Source organism: Notolepis coatsorum (genome assembly GCF_963971535.1).
Source record: "Notolepis coatsorum genome assembly, chromosome: 15".
NCBI classification, from domain to species: domain Eukaryota; kingdom Metazoa; phylum Chordata; class Actinopteri; order Aulopiformes; family Paralepididae; genus Notolepis; species Notolepis coatsorum.
This window is the reverse complement of record NC_140179.1, coordinates 91,540,213-91,563,036: the sequence shown is the minus strand read 5'-3', so window position 1 is coordinate 91,563,036 and position 22,824 is coordinate 91,540,213. Positions and strand designations below refer to the sequence as shown.

At 48.3% G+C, this 22,824-nt stretch overlaps 1 protein-coding gene across 1 annotated transcript in view; it reads left to right on the top strand.

Annotated features, from left to right (window-relative positions):
• Positions 1–22,824, top strand: part of LOC311242138 (eukaryotic translation initiation factor 3 subunit A-like) — a gene marked incomplete at both ends in the record, with an annotated part of 152,137 nt that overhangs the window by 105,331 nt on the left and 23,982 nt on the right. Inside the window, 4 exon segments of the mRNA XM_084331092.1 lie at positions 12,457–12,656; positions 13,772–13,980; positions 19,015–19,186; positions 21,418–21,522. Of these exon segments, the coding sequence (XP_084187218.1) occupies positions 12,457–12,656; positions 13,772–13,980; positions 19,015–19,186; positions 21,418–21,522 (686 nt within the window).

The following is a 22,824-nucleotide window of genomic DNA, read 5'->3' as shown; positions in this document are numbered from 1 at the left end:
ACCGCGCCCAGGAGATGGACCTCGGAGCGCGCCGGGAGAACAGATCTCCAACAAGCCCTGTCAGCACCCGATCACCTCCGTCAGTGTCATCCCCCAGCGAGGCGGACCAGAGACTGGCGCAAGCCTTGATCGCCACACTGACCGCCTCCACCGAAAGAGACCGACTTCAGGGTGAACGCGACCGGCTTCAAGCAAAGACGCTTAGTGAGCGCGAACACTCCGCCACGGAAAGAGAGCGCCTCCACGCGCAACTCCAAGCGCAAGCCCTTAGTGAGCGCTAACACTCTGCCGTGGAACGAGAGCGCCTCCGGGCGCAACAATTAAGTGAGCGCGAACACTCTGCCATGGAACGAGAGCGCCTCCAGGCTCAACAGATGAGCGAGCGCGAACAACGAGAGCGCCTCCAGGCGCAACAATTAAGCGAGCGCGAACACTCTGCAGCGGAACGAGAGCGCCTTCACGCGCAACTCCAAGCGCAAGCCCTTAGTGAGCGCGAACACTCTGCAACCGAACGAGAGCGCCTCCAGGCGCAACAAAGGAGTGAGGACGACTGCATAAGACTGGAGGAGAGGCGCCTTCAGACGGAAGAGAACATCGAACGAGACCGCGCCAATGCACAGCGCGACGCCGCCAATGCCCAGCGCGAAGCAGAGCGCGACCGGCTGCAGGCGCAGATGATAGAACAATTGATCGCCAGGGCGACACCCCCTCTCTCCGCACGGAGCTCCCGGAGATCATCACGACAAGGGTCTAGGGCACCTTCCCCTACCCGACAAAGCGACCCGGGACCCGGCAAACAGGAGGAACCTGTCTACGTCTCCGACCCCCCTCCCCGACCGGTCCATACGAGACCCAGCCAACGGGAAGAACCGGCCTACGTCGCCGAGAGACTGACTAGAAGACTCCAGGACCTAGAAGAGGAAGAGGAAGAGGAGGAATGTCAAGCCCACCAGCAGCAACGTACTCTGGACCAGGAGGCCCAGTACAGCCCCGACTTCAGCCCCGAGTCACTGCACTACAAACCCCCGACCCAACTCACGGGTGAGTTTGACGTACAGTCAGCACCGAGGAACAGCACCTGGGGACCCGGCCTCTGGTACCCACCAAGTACTAACCCACGACCACACGTACGGGGAGACTCGCCCAGGAGGCCTCTTCCCCTAAGCTCACCAATGTGCCAGCCATCCATGGCATCGTACCTTGGCACACCGACGTTCCCAGACTTTACGCGCGAGGACAGAGCACAGTACACAGAATTACGCATGTGTTTGGAGACTATGATGTCCGATGTCCCCGACGAGTCGTACAAATATGCCATCCTCCTCAAGCATCTCAAGGTGCCCAGAGCGCATAACATAGCGCTGGCATATTCCAACTCAAGCACCCCATACTCCGCGGCTCTAGTGGCCCTCGACCAGCGTTATGGACGCATATGGGATTACGTGATCCAAGAAATACAGGATATCGACCGCCTCCCCCCAGCCAAAGACAATAGAGCACTGGATGACCTCTCTATCAAGGTACAATCCCTAGTAGGGATGCTGGGGTCCCAAAAGGAGAAGGGGAGATATGAACTGTATGCAAATTCTAATGTGGAGCGAATACTGGAGAAGCTCCCTCCAGCCCGCCAAGAGCGTTTTCGGCGGCAGAGAGACCACCGTGATCCCGACGGCCCCGAGCCATCCCTCCTAGACCTGGCCGCTTTCCTCGCAAGGGAAGTTAGTAGCCTACGACTGGACACATGTGTGTAGTGGAGTGGATCTAGCCCAAGAGATGGACCTCGGAGATCCAACGATAACCGCCGGTCAGTGACCGTTATGCACCAGGCCGAGTCAGTGCCGCAGCACAATAACCACAGCACCCCCCAGACCAAGGGGAAGTGGGAGATTGTATGCCAGTACTGTGAAAAGGAACATTGGCTGTCTCAATGTGACACTTTCAAGAAGCTGACCGCTGACGAGGTGAGTCAGTGGATCAAAGCCAACCGCCGCTGCTTCCGCTGCGCGCGCAGCCACATGGCAGCTGAGTGCCGCTTAAAGAAAAGATGCAGCAAGTGCGACGGCGCCCACTTGGAGGTCCTACACGACAGCAACAAGAAGAAACCCGTACCCCCAAGCAGCTCGAGAGTGAACGTCATGTACATAGACCCTGCGAAGAGCGGGAGCTCCCGAGTGCTCTTGAAGGTGGTCCGAGTGATATTAAGCTACGAGGACAAGGTCATGGACACTTACGCCGTCCTAGACGATGGGTCAGAAAAGACTCTCCTCCTCGCATCCGCCGCAGCCCGGCTGGGTCTGCGGGGGAGCGAAGAAACAATGACAATCCGTACCATTAGAAGAGACCTGAAGACCATAAAGGGTGAAAATGTCTCCTTCACGATAGCAGCGGTCGGGCAGCCCGAGAAGCAGTATAGCATCACTAACGCCTTCACCAGCCACGACATAGGCCTGTCACAGTACACCTACCCCATCCCAAAGCTGATGGAAAAATACGTGCACCTACGTCAACTACCTATACCGCTCATCGACGACGCCACCCCGACCCTGCTCATAGGATCCGACCACGCACACCTCATCGTCCCAACGGACCGGGTCCACATCGGGCCCAGAGGCTGTCCAGCAGCGGTCGAGACCAAGTCAAGTCAAGAGTTTTAATTGTCACGGCATACAGGTATACAATGAAATGCGGGTGGTCTTGCCCGCAACGATGTGCAATACAGTGGTACATATAATAGAATCAAAAGAAGAAACAACATTGTGCAGTAACAGGTAGCAGGTAACATGGAGTGACATCTCGGTATCTGTACATAGTTATTTACAGCGCATGTGTGACATGCTAGTTAGCTTTGGTAGTGCAATACACTGTTCCTGTTATTCTAATTTAAAGTGTCCTTTCCTTTGGCCATAAGTGTGCGTGTGTGCGACATGAGTGTGTGCCCGCTCATGTTAAAGTGTTAAGTGGCTGCTCGTGTGTGAGCGTGCACAGTGTGCGTGTCGTGTGTGTGTTCATGTGTGCTTGTGTGTGGACAGTTCAATGTTCTGAGCACTCAATGTACATTGTTCATGGCTCTGATGGCCTGGGGGAAGAAGCTGAGCCTAAGCCGCTCTGTCCTAGTAGCTGGGATTTGCAGGCGTCTGCCTGACCTCAGCAGCTGAAACAGGCTGTTATTGGGGTGGTGAGGGTCTTTCATTATCCTGCAGGCTCTGGATTTGCACCTCTTGTTGTATAGAACCTGCAGGGGGGGTAGTGCAATACCCGTGGTACGCTCGGCTGAGCGCACCACTTTCTGTAGGGCCTTCTTGTCCTGTGCCGTGCTGTTTCCATACCAGGCAGTGATGTTTCCGGTCAGGATGCTCTCTACAGCTCCTGAGTAGAAGGACTGGAGTATCTTCCCCGATACTCTGAACTTCCTTAACTGTCTCAGGTGGTAGAGACGCTGTTTCGCCTTCTTTACTACTGTGCCTATGTGTGTTGACCATGTCAGGTCCTCTGAGATGTGGACCCCCAGGTACTTGAAGCTGCTCACCCTGTCCACGGTAGCCCCGTTTATCATCAGTGGTGTGTGTGTCTCCTGCTGTCCTCTCCTATAATCCACGATCAGTTCCTTGGTTTTGCCAATGTTCAGGAGCAGGCTGTTGTCCTGGCACCAGCGTTCCAGTACCTCAACCTCCTCCCGGTAGGCCTTCTCGTCGTTGTCCGAGATCAGCCCCACCACCACCGTGTCATCTGCGAACTTCACTATGGAGTTGGAGCTGAACTTGGCCACACAGTCGTGTGTGTAGAGTGAGTACAGCAGGGGGCTCAGAACACAGCCCTGGGGGGACCCGATGCTCAGGGTGATGGTGTTGGAGGTCTGACCCCCCACCCTGACCGCCTGGGGTCTTTCGCTCAGAAAGTCCAGTACCCAGGCGCTCAAGGCGGAGCTCAGACCTAGCTCGATCAGCTTGTCCACCAGTCTGGTGGGGACTATGGTGTTGAACGCTGAGCTGTAGTCAATGAACAACAGTCTCACATAGCCCCCCTTCTGACGGTCAAGGTGCGAGAGGGTGCTGTGCAGTACCTGGGAGACCGCGTCGTCGGTGGACCTGTTTGTCCTGTATGCAAATTGCATAGGGTCCATATCACTGGGGAGGGAGGCACAAATGTGGTCCTTGACCAGCCTCTCGAAACATTTCATGACCACAGAGGTGAGTGCCACCGGTCTGTAGTCATTTGGACATGCTGGGGAGGGTTTCTTCGGCACAGGGATGATGGTAGACCTCTTGAAGCAGGCAGGGACCACTGACTCCGCCAGTGATTGATTAAATATGGCGGTGAACACAGGGGCCAGCTGGTTGGCACAGGTCTTGAGTATACGTCCTGTTATGCCATCTGGGCCAGCAGCCTTCCTGGTGTTCACCTGCATAATGCTCTTCTCACACTGTGTTCCGACAACGAGAGAGCGTCCCCCCCCCCTCGCGGTTGCCCCCCCCCCTCCACAACAGCCGGCGCGCCAGTGACGTCACTAGCCGGAGAGCCAGCAGCGCCACTGTCTACACCAAACCGAGCGTAGAAGGTGTTGAGCTTGTCCGCGAGGGAGGCGTCGTCGCTCCCCATTGAGGGGGCGCTGACTTTATAGTCAGTTATTGTCTTCAGTCCCTGCCATAATCCTCTTGTGTCGTTTTGTGCCATTTGTGTCTCCAGTTTGTCAGCATATGTCCTCTTAGCAAGTTTGACAGCTTTGCGTAGAGTATAGACTGAAGCCTTATACTCCTCCATGTTTCCTGACTCTCTACCCAGGTTGTAGGTGGTGGTACGAGAGTTCAGAGCTGCTCTAATAGTGCTATCCACCCACGGTTTCTGGTTTGGGAAAATCCGCACCGTTTTCCTGAGGACAATACCATCAGCTATTGTTGTTATGTAGCACACCACTATGTCTGCTAGTTCACTGACGTCACTGGCGCTTCCTATGAACATATCCCAATCCGTGTCTGCAAGCACGTCCTTGAGCGTGGCCTCTGATTCGTCGGTCCACTTCTTTGTCTCACGTGACACGACGGCGTCACGTGATCTCTGTTGATATGCCGGAAATAGCAAGATGGAGTCATGATCGCTCGAGCTTGTGGACCCCGTTAATGGCGGAGCGGCTACTGCCTTGTAACCCGCTTTGAACGGGGAATAGCAGTGGTCGAGTGTGTTCTTCCCTCTGGTGGAGCAAGTGATGTGCTGAAAAAAGGACGGCATCACTTTCTTCAGGTTGGCCTGGTTGAAATCGCCGGCCACTACCATCGCTGCGTCTGGGTGTTTGATCTGGTGTCTGTTGAGATGATCGTGTAATTCGCCCAGCGCTTTGCCCGTATTCGCGTGTGGGGGAATATACACGGCAGTCATGACGACTGCTGTGAACTCCCTCGGGAGGTGAAACGGACGACATAGGATAGAAAGATGTTCCAAGTCCGGCGAACACGAGTTTGAGAGGACCTGCACCCCCTCGGGATTAACCCAGGAATTGTTCGTGATGAGGCAGGCTCCGCCGCCGATGGTCTTTCCTGAGCCAGCATTGCGATCTGCACGTAAGACTGTGAAGGCATCCGAGGGAGAGACGCTTTTGTCTGGGGTCGTCGACGTGAGCCATGTCTCTGTGAGACATATAATGTTGATGTCTCTCATCTCCCGTTGGAACCGGACCCTCGCTCTCAGATCATCCATCCTACCCTCCAACGAACGGGCATTCGCCAGAAAGATGGATGGAATTGCTGGGCGGTAAGCAGCTCTTACCGCCCGCCTGGGTTGGACACTACAAGGCCCCCTCTCCGGGTCTCCAAACCGACCGACAGCCACTCGCTGCCTCCACTCGAGGATAAACGAAGAAGACACCACCCTCTTACAGCACGTCGAGAGGCTATGGACATTAGACGCGATGCCCTTTAAGAATGAAAAGAAACTTGTTCGCTCAAAGGAAGACACTTATGCCATAACCCTCCTCGAGCAGAGGACAAAGAGAGTCGAGGTCAATGGAGTGATGAGATACGCAACTCCACTCTTGAGGCGAGAGGGTATGCCCACCCTCCGCGCCTCAAAAGAAGCGACAGAGCGATATCTACTGAACACCGAGCGGCGTCTAGCCAAAGACCCCACTCAAGCCACTGTGTACCGCGCTGAGATCGACAAGCTGATCACAGCGGGACACATAAAGAAAATTGACATTCAAGAGGCCGACCAGACGATCGAATCTTGGTACGTGCCCCACCATAAGGTCCACCACAACGGCAAGGATCGCATTGTATTCAACTGCAGCTACCAGATCGGACTACAGAATCTGAATAAAGAACTCTTGCCCGGCCCAACACTCGGCCCCTCTCTCCTCGGCGTACTACTACGTTTCCGCCAAGACAAGGTGTCCATCAGCGGCGACATCAAAGGGATGTTCCTGCAGGTGAGACTAGTGGAGGAGGACAAGCCCTTGCTGCGGTTCCTATGGAGAGAGAGGATCAAAGATGAGCAACCATCCATCTACCAATGGGAGGTCCTCCCCTTCGGAACCACATGCAGCCCATGCTGTGCTACGTTCGCACTGCAAAAACATGTGACAGAAGACCCTGAAGCTGACGAGGAGGTCAGACAAAGTGTAGAGAGGAGTTTCTACGTGGACAACTGTCTGCAAAGCGTCTCGACGCCAGAAGAAGCCGAAGCCCTCCTACTCAAGCTCCGCGCCTCACTGATCAAAGGCGGCTTTGATCTCCGGCAGTGGGCCAGCAGTGACCCTCAAGTACTTCGCAGCCTCTCCCCAGAGACAAAGGCAGCAAGCAGCGAGCCCTGGATGGCGACCATCCCAGGTGAAGCACAGGAAATGACATTGGGCCTAGTCTGGCGCTTCAAAACAGACTCGCTCCATTACAAATACACACCCCTGACCAAGGAGCAGGGAAGGTCGACCCCTCTACCGACCACCAGACGGAGCGTATACAGAACACTCGCAAGGCAATACGACCCGCTGGGGTGTATCCTACCTTACACCACCCGGGCGAAAATGATTGTACGAGAGCTGTGGGACAAGGAACAGGGCTGGGACGACCCCATACCCGATCACCTAGCTTCCACCTGGAGAGAGTGGGAGAGAGAACTCAACTCGCTCCAAAATGTGAACATGCCGAAGCTACTTCCCACCCACAGTGCGGCTGGAGATGTGCCAGATGGACCTGCACGTCTTCAGCGACGCCTCAGAAGTGGCCTACGGTTCGGTGGCTTACTTGCGGGCCCGAGAGGAGGGAGGAGAAATACACACAGCCTTCATCCTGGCTCGCTCAAGGATAGCCCCCCGCAAGCAACAATCAATCCCGCGTCTAGAGCTCTGCGCAGCTCTGGTAGGCGCGCAACTCGCCACGTTAATCCAACGTGAACTCACCATCCCGGTGCAAAGAACAATCTTGTGGTCAGACTCCATGACCGTAATCACATGGATCCAGTCCGATTCTTGTAGATACAAGGTCTTCGTGGGAGTCAGAATCACAGAGATCCAAGACCTAGTAGGAGGTACGTGGACACGAAACAGAACCCAGCCGATGTCATCACACGGGGGATGTCCCTAGATGACCTCACACGTCACAATATCTACAGTGACGGTCCTGAGTTCCTCAAGCTCCCGGAGGAAGAGTGGCCTACCCCCACCCCTCGGGAGGCTAGTCAAGAGGAGGCAGAGATCAAGAAATCTATGTTCTGTGGGTTGACGCACACCCCAGTCCCCACTGACCCTAACATAGACGACTGCCTCACCTTTGAGAGTGCGCAGCTAAAGACATTCCTGTGGCACCACCCTGAGGTTCCCCCCACTACCGACATTAACGCAGCTAACTACGAAGAGGCAGAACTCCTTCTGCTACAGCGAGCCCAAAGAGACTCGTTCCCCGACGAGCTAGACTGCCTGCAGGGAACAAAGCCAATCCCGTCAGACAGCAGACTGCTCCACTTGGCCCCCGAGCGCGACACCCATGGCCTCATCAGGGTGGGTGGTCGTCTGAGACGGGCCCCGGACTTAACGGATGACGTCAAGTTTCCTATAGTCCTCAACAGCCGACACAAGGTCACTGAGCTCATCATAAAGAAATACGACGAGGATGTGCACCACGCTGGGGCAGAGAGAGTCTTCGCTGAGATCCGACGTCGCTATTGGATACTGAACGGAAGAGAAGCAGTACGTCGCTTCCAGCGGACTCGACCAGACTGTCGCCAGTGGCGAGCACAGCCCAGTATACCCAGGATGGCCGACCTGCCTCACCGTCACACCCGACCCGTGGCGAGGCTGATAGAATTGCCAAGGCTCCCTGACTCCCCTGATGACGACCATGACCCACTGACTTTGTAGATTGCCCTACTCCCCACAACAGACATTGAGCAGTTGACTAGACTATTAATCTGTCTTTCTTTAACTAATTAGGTGCGGACTAATTAGGAGGCGGCTGTTGTGAAGGGCCAGATTAAACTGAATATATATATTTATTGTTTGATATACTTTGTATATTATTTATATATATACACGGAATATCCCTTTACCTGCGTTCAGACCAGAGTAATATTCGCTCTCCTATTGGACAGCGCCCCCAGGCGCCAGCGCGCAAGCCCCCAACGGCAAGTTCAAAGACAACTGCAGGCATGTCAGAACATGCCCAGAGTCAGCGTAGTAATACGAGACAAGGACTGAGGTTGGGACTAGATATTCACTTAAGTATATATATTGGCGCAGGTGTAAACAGCAGTACCTTACCCACCTTCACCACGAGTCAACGTGCAGTGAAGTGAGCAACCTTGCTTCTAAATAGAGCATTGAGAACCGCGTGCGAATAGAATGTTAAAGTGTCAGAGTTTAATGAAGTAACGTTGAGTTCGACTTAATCTAATGTGAAGTAAATAGTCGATCATTTATTGTATATCGTGCGGCCACAGTTCTTCCGTGTGTAGCATTACCCATCGGTTCGTCGTGTCTTTAGCTAGTGCACTTAACCAGGCTGTGTGGCCTAAATACGTCGCCCACACCCGAGGAGTCCTAGGCGGAGAACCGTTGGACATGTACACAGGAGAATCGGCGCCGGCGATTGCAGAACCATTCCTGGTTGGATTATATTGCTTTGGGACGTGACTACCGGAGAAGAGCATCGTTGATTTCCACTATCGTTTGGGATTCAACCTCGTGAGGATTACAACTCGGGCCTGCCTCGTGGACGGGGCTGGCTAGCTGTCATCAATGCTGTCGAGCATTTTGGATTACAACTATTGCTTTTGCTGCTGATCAAGGGAGTTTACAAGCACCGACTCCTGTACCTGGAGTCTCTTTATTCCCCATTGAATCAGACGGAGTACCCGAACATTCCTCTACCCTCCAGGCCTTACACCCCGGAGGGAACCCATTGTCTCCAGTTGGTACCAGTGTTGCCCTATATAATTGCTACTATACAACAGGTGGCGTCAGCTTAGACCCATCGTAGGATTCCTGCTATTCTTAGTGACTTATGCTCTTGACTGACTTTACGTATATTCTTCGCCATACAAGCGCGACCCTAATTCTCATTCTGTAACCTAACGTTGCCTAATAATAATAAATTACCCTCCAATAGTATTTCTGTGTCAATGCCGTGTTCTTGTGGGTGTTCACCATCTATATTTGATGTACTGTCTGGCCAGTAATTAAAGTACATAACTAGCAGTGGTTTAATCTATCACAATCTTTAATACAGTCAGGGTTTTGTAACCCCTCAGTTACACTAAAAATAGATTTCCCTAAACGATCGCTCGAGCACTACTCTGGTAATTCATGCGAGCACTGGATCTGGGAAGACAACATTACTCATGCCCATCCCTAGTGTAAACAACCATTCGTTTTTAACACTTTGATTGCCAACAACGAGATTTCTCGTCCTAACTCGCCATGCGTTGTGTGCCAATAACGAGTTTTCTCGTTATTTAATCGTTATTTATTTTATTAGCGATATCCATTCATTTTTCATCCATCCAGCCTGACGTTATCATTGGGAATGGCTCTGAGCTCGAAAAGGGCAAATACCGCCCCCTATCGTCTCCCGGATGGTATTGCACATCATTGGATTGGAGGCGATGGGAAAATGCATCAGAAAAAAATATCCGGTCCACATTTTACTTCTGGGGCATGCAACCTGATACTATTGCATTCATTGAGGGGACTGGAAGCAGCGTGGATTATGTGTTTCGGAGTATAATGTTGGATCAATAAACACGATCGATACACTCACTAAGGGCTTGCGCTTGGAGTTGCGCGTGGAGGCGCTCTCTTTCCGTGGCGGAGTGTTCGCGCTCACTAAGCGTCTTTGCTTGAAGCCGGTCGCGTTCACCCTGAAGTCGGTCTCTTTCGGTGGAGGCGGTCAGTGTGGCGATCAAGGCTCGCTGCTTGCTGCCTTTGTCTCTGGGGAGAGGCTGCGAAGTACTTGAGGGTCACTGCTGGCCCACTGCCGGAGATCAAAGCCGCCTTTGATCAGTGAGGCGCGGAGCTTGAGTAGGAGGGCTTCGGCTTCTTCTGGCGTCGAGACGCTTTGCAGACAGTTGTCCACGTAGAAACTCCTCTCTACACTTTGTCTGACCTTATGTCTCCGTGGAACGAGACATAATAAAATGGGTAGTGTAACTGAGGGGTACAATTCCCTGACTGTATTGATACGTATGGTATCATTAAACCACTACCGCTTTATGTACTTTAATTACTGGCCATACAGTACACGATATCTAAGTATGATGAACACTTTCCCACATATGAAATCAGGTCCACACAAAGGTAATAGTCAAATATTTAATATATAGCAAAGGGTACATATAATAGTTACTTATTACATTTATGATTTGAATTGAATGCTCTTGTAAGGCAAATTAGTACTCGTAGGCAAATCAACACTGAATGTCCAATCTCTGGTTACGCAGGAAGCAAGTATACAACCTGGCTCTTAGGGAATTATAGCGATGGTCACTTAATGATTATAGCTGGATAATATACTGAAGGGGTCCCGCTGGTTGTAAGCCAGTAGGGGGGGTAGGAGAGCCGTCGGCTGTATCCCGTCTGGTCAACGATTTCTAGGGAGAGTCCAGGTACAGAACACAGTGCCCGTAGAACCTTGATCCGCAGATGAATACACTTGGGCTCTCTTGTAGACGATAGCTGTAGCTGTCGCTGTCGGTCCACAACGAAGAAGAAGCGAGGCGACCTCAGTCTGGTCTGAGCGCCGTCTCACCTTGGCTCCTCTCGGGGTAAATCCAACACTCACCGGTGTTGGCGATTATCCGCTCCACAAATCAAAGCACCAAAGCAAATAGATACTCCATGCCGTATAGGGCTCAGCAGTCGTCGGGGTAGGTAATCCAATGTGCAGGTCCACTCGTCCTCGCCTAGAACTCCTCGGATGAAAGCACCACGCGTGGTCTGCCCAACCTGGTTAAGACTCTAGATAACGCGAGGAAACGATGGGGGTGCTGCTCACTTTAGAACTCTAACCGAACGATGCACCATACATAATAGACTATTATTACTTAATAGAAATACGATGCCAAACTCTGGCAATTCAGCTATTAATTCGCACGAGGTCTCACTGCTATTCTAAGGCCAAACAGGCCGTACTACACCGCACGCGGTATCGTGGGGTGAGGCTTCACGTCTTGTTACTTAGTTGGGTAGAAGGGTAAAGGACTAAGAGGAATTCTACATTTCTTGCGCCATATTTATATGCACAGTGGACAAGTAGTGCCGCTCTGCTTTCGGTAGCCGTATTCCTGCGCGGAGCTGAGGCTAGTAAAGGCATGTCTCGTCGGTACCTTTGAACTTGAACGCCAGGGGCTTGTCCCTGGCGCCTGGTCCTTTTGTCCAATAAGAGAATGAACTATTATGGGCTGTAGTAGAATAAAGGGATATTCCGTGTATATGTACAAGGAATATACAAGGGATATCAAACGATATACAAATACTATTAAATATATATCCATAAATAAATATATATATTCGGTTTAATCTGATCCTTCACAACAGGTAGTGTGTGTCCTCTCAATATAAGTATTGTTTTTGCTGCTGCCGTGCGTTTTAAGATGCGTTCTAAAAGTAGATTTGATTTGATTTAGATTTCCCTAAACAATTACTCCAGCTGACAGCTACTACTAGAGTAATTCATGCAAGTACTGGATCTGGGAAAACATTCCTGCAACCAAAGGTTCTGTCAAATGTCTCCCTTTACAGCTCATAATGGTAGAAGCCCTGAAAAATTTACTGTATATTACATATACAATAATATACTGTATACGGAGTCTGGTGTTCAGTTTTATCTGCTTTTGTCTGAGCTTGTTTTCTTTGTTTATCGTGTAATGTAACTTAATTACCCCATTTGAAGTGAAAGGTAAAATGCAATAGATGACATTTCGGACACAATCTCTCCGACGTGGCTCTTCTTGACGTGTCTTTTAATATCCGCTCCTCAGCGTTCAAGTTCTGCCTCCAGTACACTCGCAAGCCAGAGTTCCGCAAGCTGTGCGGCAACCTGCGCATGCACCTGGGGCAGATCCAGCACCACCACAACCAGGGCGCCGCCATCAACCTCAACAACCCCGAGTCTCAGTCCATGCACCTGGTGACGCGTCTCGTGCAGCTGGACAGTGCCATCAGCATGGAACTCTGGCAGGTATGTGCACTCCACTCTGGTCTCTCCGATAGCCCTGCGGTCTTCAATCGGACCTACTCAGTGAATCTAGGGTGGTTTATAGATGTGTTTCTCGTCCATGTCGGACTCGGTGATCGCATCAAGGGGGCAAAAAGGAACGTAATCCTGGTCAGAACAACGGGGCAGACTACAATATATTTGCATTTGTTAGCCATGCTAGCCATCTAAACAATTGATCCCTGCCAAAGCTAGATGTGTAAAAGGTGAAAGACTCACACTCATCTATGCTGATTTGGCAAAATGACATCCAGCCGTTTTCGTTTGAAACTACTTTTAGTCAGGGGAGTGTCATGGTTTCTCCATAGAGCCCCGTCGTACTTTTTTTAGCGCAGCAGCTCGCGCAGGTAAGGGGCAACTTAGTCATGTGACTTGGTTGGTATTGCTGATTGGCTCGAACACGGTATGTTTATAAACAAGAAACACGGCTATAGAACCTGAAGACGTATGTATAGAATAAATAGTATTCAGTGGCATGCTGCTTGATTTATCAACCTTGGGGACATTTGGGCTTCATGGCAGAAGGGGGGAGGGGGGGTACAGGTATGGGCAGGCTAATAGTAGAAAGCCATAAATATAGGCAATTAATATAAAAATATTAGAAAAAAATGTATTGTATACAAAGGAGCAGATGAGGGTCTGTATGCCCTATCGGTTATATTCTACATGTTACAATAAATATAGGCAATAAAGAATGTGAATCTGAATATATATATACTATGAGTAAGAGTAAAAGTAAACCGTATACACAAGGTAACCTAACTGGCATCATAAGTCAGTCCGTGCAGGTTTTGGTGGTTTAAGAGTCAGACATTCCTAATAGTTTTCGAGTTCTGCAGTTGTTAGTTCTCTTATGTCTGGTGTTTGGCAATACATGAATGATTCAAGTTTCAAGTTTGTTTAAGTGTTGTCACAATAAAATACATGTACTTTACGGTGAAATGCTTGGTTCCTCATATTTCACTAATAATACACATGAATGGCCTGAGCTAGCACGTTCAGAACGCTTAATGAATGAGCAGTATGAACTTTGAGGCATAGCCATTGATACAGTATTGTGATTTCACCCCCTCATCCAGGAAGCATTCAAGGCTGCGGAGGACATCCACGGCCTGTTCGCCCTCTCCAAAAAAACTCCCAAGCCACAGCTGATGGCCAACTACTACAACAAGGTGTCCACTGTGTTCTGGAAGTCCGGGGATGCTCTCTTCCACGCCTGCACCCTCCACCGCCTCTACCACCTCTCCAGGGAGATGCGCAGGAATCTCACCCAGGAGGAGATGCAGAGGTAACGTACCAGTCTGGGTAGCAAGACAGGAATGTCACTCATCTAAACTGATACCATAAAACAGCTCTTCAAAAGAGCCCTCAAGGTCCTAGACAAAAAAACCTCTTAAATATCATCACTGTGTCATAATGGAAAAATACAGTTTTCTTAGCTTTTCTAATTTCAAGTTGTTCAAACAGGTCTGTATGATTTACAAGACATTACACGGACTCTGTCCCCCCCCCCCCCCCCCCCCCCCCCTGGGAGAATTAGTTAAAAAAGAAGTCTGATCGTGGTCATAGGACTATAGGTCGACCTCACTTTGGGTCAGAATGTCTCGTCAGTGCAGGGAAGTATGTTGTGGAGCAGTTTACCTACCACCATTCGAGAATGTCCAACTTTTACTACTTAAAAAAAAAATCATGTGACCATATATAGGACCTTCATGATCTTGGTCCTTCTAGCTTTATAGCCATGTATTTGTAAATTATTGTTCTTTTGTTTTAACATGTTTTTGTATTTTATTTGTTTTATGTTTGGGGACTGAGGATGAAAATTAGCATCCCTTGCTAAATCCTGTGTATTTACAGTGCATTTTATGTATTGTCCATTAACACATCTTGCGCCAAAAACGAGTTTACTCGTTATTGCCCGCCAATCGAATAACGGCAACAACGAGTTTACTCGTTTTTATAATATTTTATTTTCACCTTTTATAGTTTCACAAACACACATCAAGACAAATCACAAACACAAAGAAAATAAAAAATAAATAAAAAGAACACAAACAGTATGTTGCCAGACACTGTCACATCAATGAACAAACATACACCATGTCATATGCTATACACACTAAGGACGCAAGGGGCTGATTCTCTGACATATATACACATACATATATATATACACACATACATAGTAGTGTTGTCGAAAATATCGAAAAATCGACATATCGATTCTGAATACCCAAAACTGTTTCAATACTCATTTCCCAAAATATCGACACCTAATCATTTATAAAAAAAGATAAAATAAAAAAAAAGGAAGTTGCATTGTTCACTTCAATACCCGCAATAGTACAGCAGTCCACACACACACATGTGCATTCAGTTAAGTCGGAACATGACTGCAATACAAACAGTTCAGCCCGTCAGGCACATGCAACACAGACCAGTGTTTACATCTGTCTGCCTGAGAAAACACCATGCTCTGCAACAAAAAACGATTGAAGTGAGATGAACAGTTATTTCCAAATGTATGATCTAAAGATAAACAAAGGGTTTCAAAAGTGCCATATCTATCCTCTCCTACAGTACCAGAGAGAAGCTGAGGAGAACCAACCAGCAACAGAAGCAAAACCTATCAAAAAAACTATAATTTAAGATTGAACCTTTTTCCCTGTGGTATCGAAAAAGGTATCGCATCGAAGCTCGAAATTCCACTATCCTGACAACACCAATACATAGTACAGAAAATACACAGGAGGACATTGAGAAGCACTTATGTTCTAGCTAAGCATTCCAAAAAGGGACCCCATATCATTTCAAATTTGTTCAAGGTCTCAGACCTACTGTGACGAATGCTTTCCAGCTGCAGAGAGGAGACCATCTCAGTGAGCCATCTTTTAAAATTTGGAGACAACGTGTCTTTCCATTCCTTCAGGATAATTCTTTTGGCCACAGCCATACCAAACATCAGGGCCTCCTGCTCATTGTAAGGTAATTCTGCAGTGTTAGCTGAACAGCCGAGTAAAGCTAGAAGGCAGTCTGGGGCAATCTCTCTTTTGTACGCCTTGGTATACCAGTCAAAAATGTCTACCCAGTACTTAAATAGCTTGGGACAAAACCAAAACATATGTGAAAGATTACCCTCTGCGGACATGCAACGATCACAGATAGGCGATACAGAGGGATAGATTCTATGCAGTTTGGTTTTAGAGTAATGTAGTCTGTGAATGACCTTAAACTGTATAAGTTGGACTCTGGCATTAATAGAACATTTATGTATCCTGCTAAGTCCCTCCTCCCACATCTCATCAGAGATTTCCATACTAAGCTCTGTGGACCATACATCTTTAATGTGGTCGGAGGAAGCCATAGATTGGACAGAGAAATATGAAACAAAATCAGAGATCAGGTGTTTTGAAACTGGTGATCGGCTCATGAGATTATAAAACTGGTAATCAGCAGGACATGTCTCAAAGTCTGGGATATTACTGCGGACATAATTTCTAACCTGCAGGTAACGAAAGAAGTGTGAGCTTGTAAGATTAAATTTAGACTTAAGTTCGTTAAATGAGGCAAAGTGACGATCAACATATAGATCTTTAATAGTGGCCAGTCCCTTTCCCTTCCATAATGAAAAAACAATATCAGATTGACCAGGGGGAAAATTATGGTTATCACATATTGGAGCATATGCCGAGGTTGAAGGTACTTTGAAAACCTTTTTGATTTGACTCAATATTCTCAGTGAGTTCCGAAGGATAAAATTGTTGAGAGCCATCTTATTAATCGTATCACACTTAGAAAATAACATTGCAGGAAGAGAGCTTTTTAGGTTCACATGCGCCTCCATGTCTAGCCACCTGGGGGCGTCTATGGCTACTGTAGCATCACCTATGAAGTAATCTTGCCAGAAGGTCATGGCCCTTGCATTAGCAGCCCAGTAGTAGTGCTGGAATACCGGCAGGGCCAGCCCCCCCATATGCTTTGGCTTCTGCAAGTGTGCTTTTGAAATACGATGTGCTTTATAGCCCCAGACAAATGGCAGAAGTATAGTGTCTATCTGTTTAAAGAAAGAGGCAGTCAAAAAAATAGGCACGCTCTGAAAAAGGTAAAGGAACCTGGGGAGAACCACCATTTTTATGACATTCACACGCCCCACCAAAGACACTGGCAAAATTCTCCACCTCTCCATATTTTTCTTCAATTTTGAGACCATTTCACCAAAGTTCAGTTTAAATAGGAGTTTGGGATCCTTTGGTATAACTACTCCCAGATAGGTGAAGTGGTCATATTCTATTTTAAAGGGTAAGCTGTCAGTAAAGGAAGAGTCTAGGCTCCCTGAGATGGGCATGAACACACTTTTCTCCCAGTTAATGGAGTAACCAGAGAAAGTACCAAACTGCCTGATTAAATCTAGGAGGCATGGGACGGAGGAGGCAGGATCAGCAAGATACAGGACCACATCATCCGCATATAGCGAAATACGGTTCTCATACTTTCCCAACTTTATTCCTGTGATGTTGGGATGACTCCTGATACTGATAGCCAGGGGTTCGAGGGCTAAATTGAACAGTAAGGGACTAATACAACATCCTTGTTGGGTGCCGCGATGGAGTGGGAAGGAGTCAGATCTATCAGAATTGGTAAGAATGGAAGCTCTGGGATGAGCATACAACATTCCAATAAGAGAACGAAACCTGTCACCGAAACCAAAGCGCTGGAGGACACTGAACATATATTTCCATTCGATCTGGTCGAATGCCTTTTCAGCGTCAAGTGATATGATCGCCGGCTTAGAGTCCTTTCTTTAGTTAGAGTACAATATGTTTAGTAATTTCCGAATATTAGAAAAAGCAAGCCTGCCAGGAATGAATCCCGTTTGGTCGGAGTGGACGAGAGATCCGACATGCTGAGCCAACCTAGTGGCCAACACCTTGGCAACTGTCTTTTGGTCAAAATTTAACAAACTTATAGGCCGGAACCCTGCTGGATCAGTCCCATCCCTACCTTTCTTGAGTAAAAGGCACACATTTGCTTCGTAAAGGGAGTCAGGGAAGACATTATTAGAGTTTACTCGTTTTTATGATAGTTATTTCCTTTATTCGCTATTGGCATTCATAATTCATCCAGGAAGGCTCCGGGAGCCAGCTGGACCCTGTCTGATATTTCAACGCCTCAATACCGCCGCCTGGTGGATTTCGGGCGAGTTGCACTCCACTCTAAACCAGATGTGGCGCTCTGTGCATCGGGGGAAATCCTCCGGTAGAGATATCTTGTTATGTTGATCAACACAAACACTTGAGTGCATTTGATCGCTTTCGAGACGCAAGAATCAATATGCTTTCGGCGTTTATTGCGTCATACAAACGGAAAATGGATATAGCAGATCGACATCAAATAATTGGAATTTTTTTTCACCAGACGCATCGGCCACAGGTAAGAGTAATCTAACGTTAATTCCAGCTCGATTGTCCATTTATTTCATTGCAATCCATCTGCTCAACGTATGATGTCTTACTAAGGAAAGCCGTTACTGACAATCAAGGACCCCCCCCCTTTCCTTCACGCATGATGGAGCATAATGTGTATACCGAGCATATGCATTTGAATTTTTTAATATAGCGTGTATAGGAACGAAACGCCAATCGATTATATGTAATATGCGTCTGGGCCTATAACTCGCGTTCTAGTAATTACTGCTATACACTCCAAGAACATACTTATATTCACGACGGTACTAACACAACAATGTATGAATGGAAAAATATAACGTTCCCACATCCGGAACAATAGATACCCGATGTTGAATGGGCCATAGTGATGTCCATATAGCTATAATATTTAAAAAGGTATAACCCTGCAAAGAAGGTGAGCGACTCCATAGGCTTACAGCACTGGCAGAGAGTGGTATAAGATGGGCAAACTGCATGGCACAGAATGTGTTAACACATGCTGTCCCTTCCAAATCAACAAATTAATTAAATGAAATACAGACATCTGAAATGTGGTCAATGCCAGGCTAAATTGGGGTGTTTGTATCGGAGACATTTCCTCTATACAAAAATCTATTCCAAACAAAGAGACTTGATTTCATACCTTTCATTTATAGATGTATGTAGGATCTCTAATAGAGAGAAGTTCATTTTATATCTCAAGTCTAATGTTGTGTCTTAATTGTTCAGTAAAAAGTTCTGGACTGGATATAGTTGATATCAGCTTATTTTGATATAGAGTTTCTAACTCTCTGAATGAGTATCTACAGTGGTGTCTGCATCCCTCATGTAGACCATCCAGGGAGTAACGCTTGTTTCTCCATCTTCCACCGCAGGATGTCCACCAGGGTCCTGCTCGCCACCCTGTCCATCCCCATCACCCCCGAGCGCATGGACATCACCCGCCTCCTGGACCTGGACGGCATCATCGTGAAGAAGCACCGCCGGCTGGCCACCCTGCTGGGTCTGCGGTCCCCACCCACCCGCCAGAGCCTCATCAACGACATGGTAAATCTGGCACAACCGTGGAATGAGTTTTGTGAAATGTTATCGGAGCGGGCGGCCTGGTGCTTTTTGCTGCCAATCATGGTTAATTACGCCTTGTGGTTATTCTCATCCTCTGTACATCTGATCACCTTAAAGTGGAGATGAAGCAGTGAGCAATGTGATCCTAGTTTGTTTGTTGTGTACCTTGTGTAAGACAGGGTTCTATAATCAAATGTGAAATCTATCTTATTTGTCTGAAAAATATAATATAATATCCCTGTTTTCAACATGGGCGCCGCCATTTTGTTGCTGACGTCATGGCTGACGTCATACCGTGGCTTGGGTGTATACACTCTGGTTAGCTGCCTATATTGAATGGGTCGGTCAGCAAATAAAATGTTGCCTACAAAACAACGGGACCGCGGTGGTTCTGTTTGTATTGCTCCTGGCTGTTCAAACTAATTTTACCATGTGAGAGAGAGGAAAGTTGGTTAATTTTCACAAACTACCAGTGAAAAAAACAGTGTTGTTGACATGTTGGCTCGGGCTGCCTGCACCCAGACGGCGCGACCAGCCTGTTGTACAGGGAAGGAGGATCTGCAGCGAACACTTCATTGCCTCGGATTATGTTGTTGGGGTGGGATGTTTGTCCAGAAGACCACTAATCAGCTGAAGCCGGACGCGGTTCCCTCGGTCTTCGACAGACAGACCGGCGTTAGCTCTCGGGGCCCGGCGTTAGCTCTCGCTAGCTAGCGTTAGCAACCGGAGCGTCGCGGAGCATTCAGCCTGCTGGCTACACAGCTTGGCGACGCTGGTTGAAGTGGGTCTAGGTAGCCAGCAGGCTGAATGCTCCGCGACGCTGGTTGAAGTGGGTCTAGGTAGCCAGCAGGCTGAATGCTCCGCGACGCTCCGGTTGCTAACGCTAGCTAGCGAGAGCTAACGCCTGGCCCCGGCTGGTGCCAACTAGCTCCCGAGAGCTAACGCCGGTCTGTCTCTCGAAGACCGAGGGAACCGCGTCCGGCTTCAGCTGATTAGTGGTCTTCTGGACAAACATCCCACCCCAACAACATAATCCGAGGCAATGAAGTGTTCGCTGCAGATCCTCCTTCCCTGTACAACAGGCTGGTCGCGCCGTCTGGGTGCAGGCAGCCCGAGCCAACATGTCAACAACACTGTTTTTTTCACTGGTAGTTTGTGAAAATTAACCAACTTTCCTCCCTCTCACATGGTAAAATTAGTTTGAACAGCCAGGAGCAATACAAACAGAACCACCGCGGTCCCGTTGTTTTGTAGGCAACATTTTATTTGCTGACCGACCCATTCAATATAGGCAGCTAACCAGAGTGTATACACCCAAGCCACGGTATGACGTCAGCAACAAAATGGCCGCGCCCATAATGCTAAATGCTTCAGAAATGTACACAACAAATCGTTTTTTCTTAGAAACTGCTTATTTTTATAACGTGACTTCTTCTGTGGCTTATCTAAATACTAATGTGATGCTATGAATATGTATTTATGCTCACTGCTTCATTTCCACTTTAATGCAGACGTGTTTTTATTTATATTTTAGCGTATTTACTGATAATCTGTTGTGCAAAACAAATATTCTTTTGACTTTGACCTATTTCTAATCTAGAGTATCTGGCTGTGCTGGCACTCTGCAACGACAGACCACCACTTAAGAGTAGATTGCGGCACGGTGGTGTAGTGGTTAACACTGTCGCCTCACAGCAAGAAGGTCCAGGGTTCGATTCCCGCTTGGGGACCAGGTTTCCATGATCCCAGGTACCCAGGTGGGGTATCTCCCAGGCCTTTCTGTGTGGAGTTTGCATGTTCTCCCCGTGCTCGCAAGGGTTTCCCCCCCGATAAGATAAAACCGAATGGAAAAACATGCACAACAACAGATCGCTAACGCTGTGGCGTCCTTGACGAAGACGGGCAGGAGCACTTGGATTGGTCCCCTGGCGCGGCCCTCGCCGACGCCTGTCTGCTCCCAGCTGCCCTTGGGGGGAAGGACGACGGGATGGGTTAATCGCAGAGATGAATCGCATCTGCGATCCTACAAAGAACAATGCATGCGTGTGTGTTCCGGTGTGTGTGTGTGTAACCGTGTGTGCTAACCGCTAAAACATTGAGTGTCGTTGCATGCCAATTAAAGACCTCTGAACAGGTCCTGCATTATTATTATATTATTATTGCGTCAGGGTTTGTTGACATAGTTGTATGTTCTTTTTGTTTGCCTTTTTCAGGTGAGGTTCGACTTGCTGCAGTACATTCTACCTGAAGTGAAAGAACTTTACAACTGGCTTGAAATCGATTTCCACCCTCTGAAGCTCAGTGGCAGAGTGACCACGGTAATTGAGTTGGCTGGGCAGTCCTGGGGGAAATCCTTTCTGCACTGTTAGAATGTTTACCCACCATCGAAAAGGCAGGGTAGGCCACCTGACCGGAGAAGCTGACAAAAATAATAATCATTTTATATTGGTCTTAATTCAGTTTTGGCGTGCGTCATTAGGAAGTATAGAAGTATATGTCCTAAGTGTTGTTCCAGAGGCCTTTCCACTGGATCATTATTAAAATGGGCCCATCTCAAACCCTGCCCCCGTCTCTTGATTTGGAGGATCAAGAAAAGAGGGCAGGGTTATAGATAGGTCAGCATCTTGGGGGCAAGCACTTTTTTGGTCAAGGTTTGGGTCTTAGATTTTCCTCATATGTATTATTGTACTTGCCCCCCCATATCACCCAGCCCTTGAACACAGTGTTATGTCATCTCTTGTTAGACCTAGAACATGTTTACCCTGAAGAGTTTATTAGGCTAAGTATTTGCTAGAAAACCGTTGGCATACCACCATTGCAACATTCTGGAACATCGCTTTTTGAGCTCTGAAAATGTAAACGTCTTGAAAAGCGCTTGTTTTATCTACAAATGCCTACATGGACTAGCTCCCCCTCCTGTACAGGAATTCATATACAAAAGAAATAACGATTGGACTTGGCACCAGGTCAAACACCAGAAGTGACTGCATGGTCCAACGTAGACTGACCACATTTGGCCAAAACGTCCTGTCTATAAAAGGCAGCCAAATTTGGAACAGTCCCCATTTCCCTAAGGGAAAGCCCCACCCTTGCCTCTTTTAGAGGGCAACTAAAAAAATTGCTGAAGACCAACCAGTCATGTGACCACATGTGACTCATCTCTAGCCACTAGTATTTTTGTGTATTGCTGCTGTATTTGTACATTTCTTACTGTTTTATGTGTCCTGTTTTTATGTTTGGGGACACCGGATGGAAATGAGCCTCGTGCAAAAACCACTGTTCTTTCATTTTGCATTGTCCCGTCCAAATAAACAAATACAGTAAAGTAAGGGTGTGTTCACATCTGAAAGTCCAGGGATAGTCCGGACTTTCTAATTTGTTTACAAATTAGATCCGCACCAAATGTGAAAATGATACATTGTTTAATTTTGGTCTGCGTTCACACTACCCTGTTTGGTGCGGATCTAATTTGTAAACAAAGGACATGCTGTCGCATCTATTGGACTAGTCTATAGCACTCACAAACGTAATCAGTTGCCGGCAGCGTAATGAGAGAGATACTATTATGAGCACGGGCCGGCGCTAGTCGAGAGGAGAGGAGAGGAGAGGAGAGGAGAGGA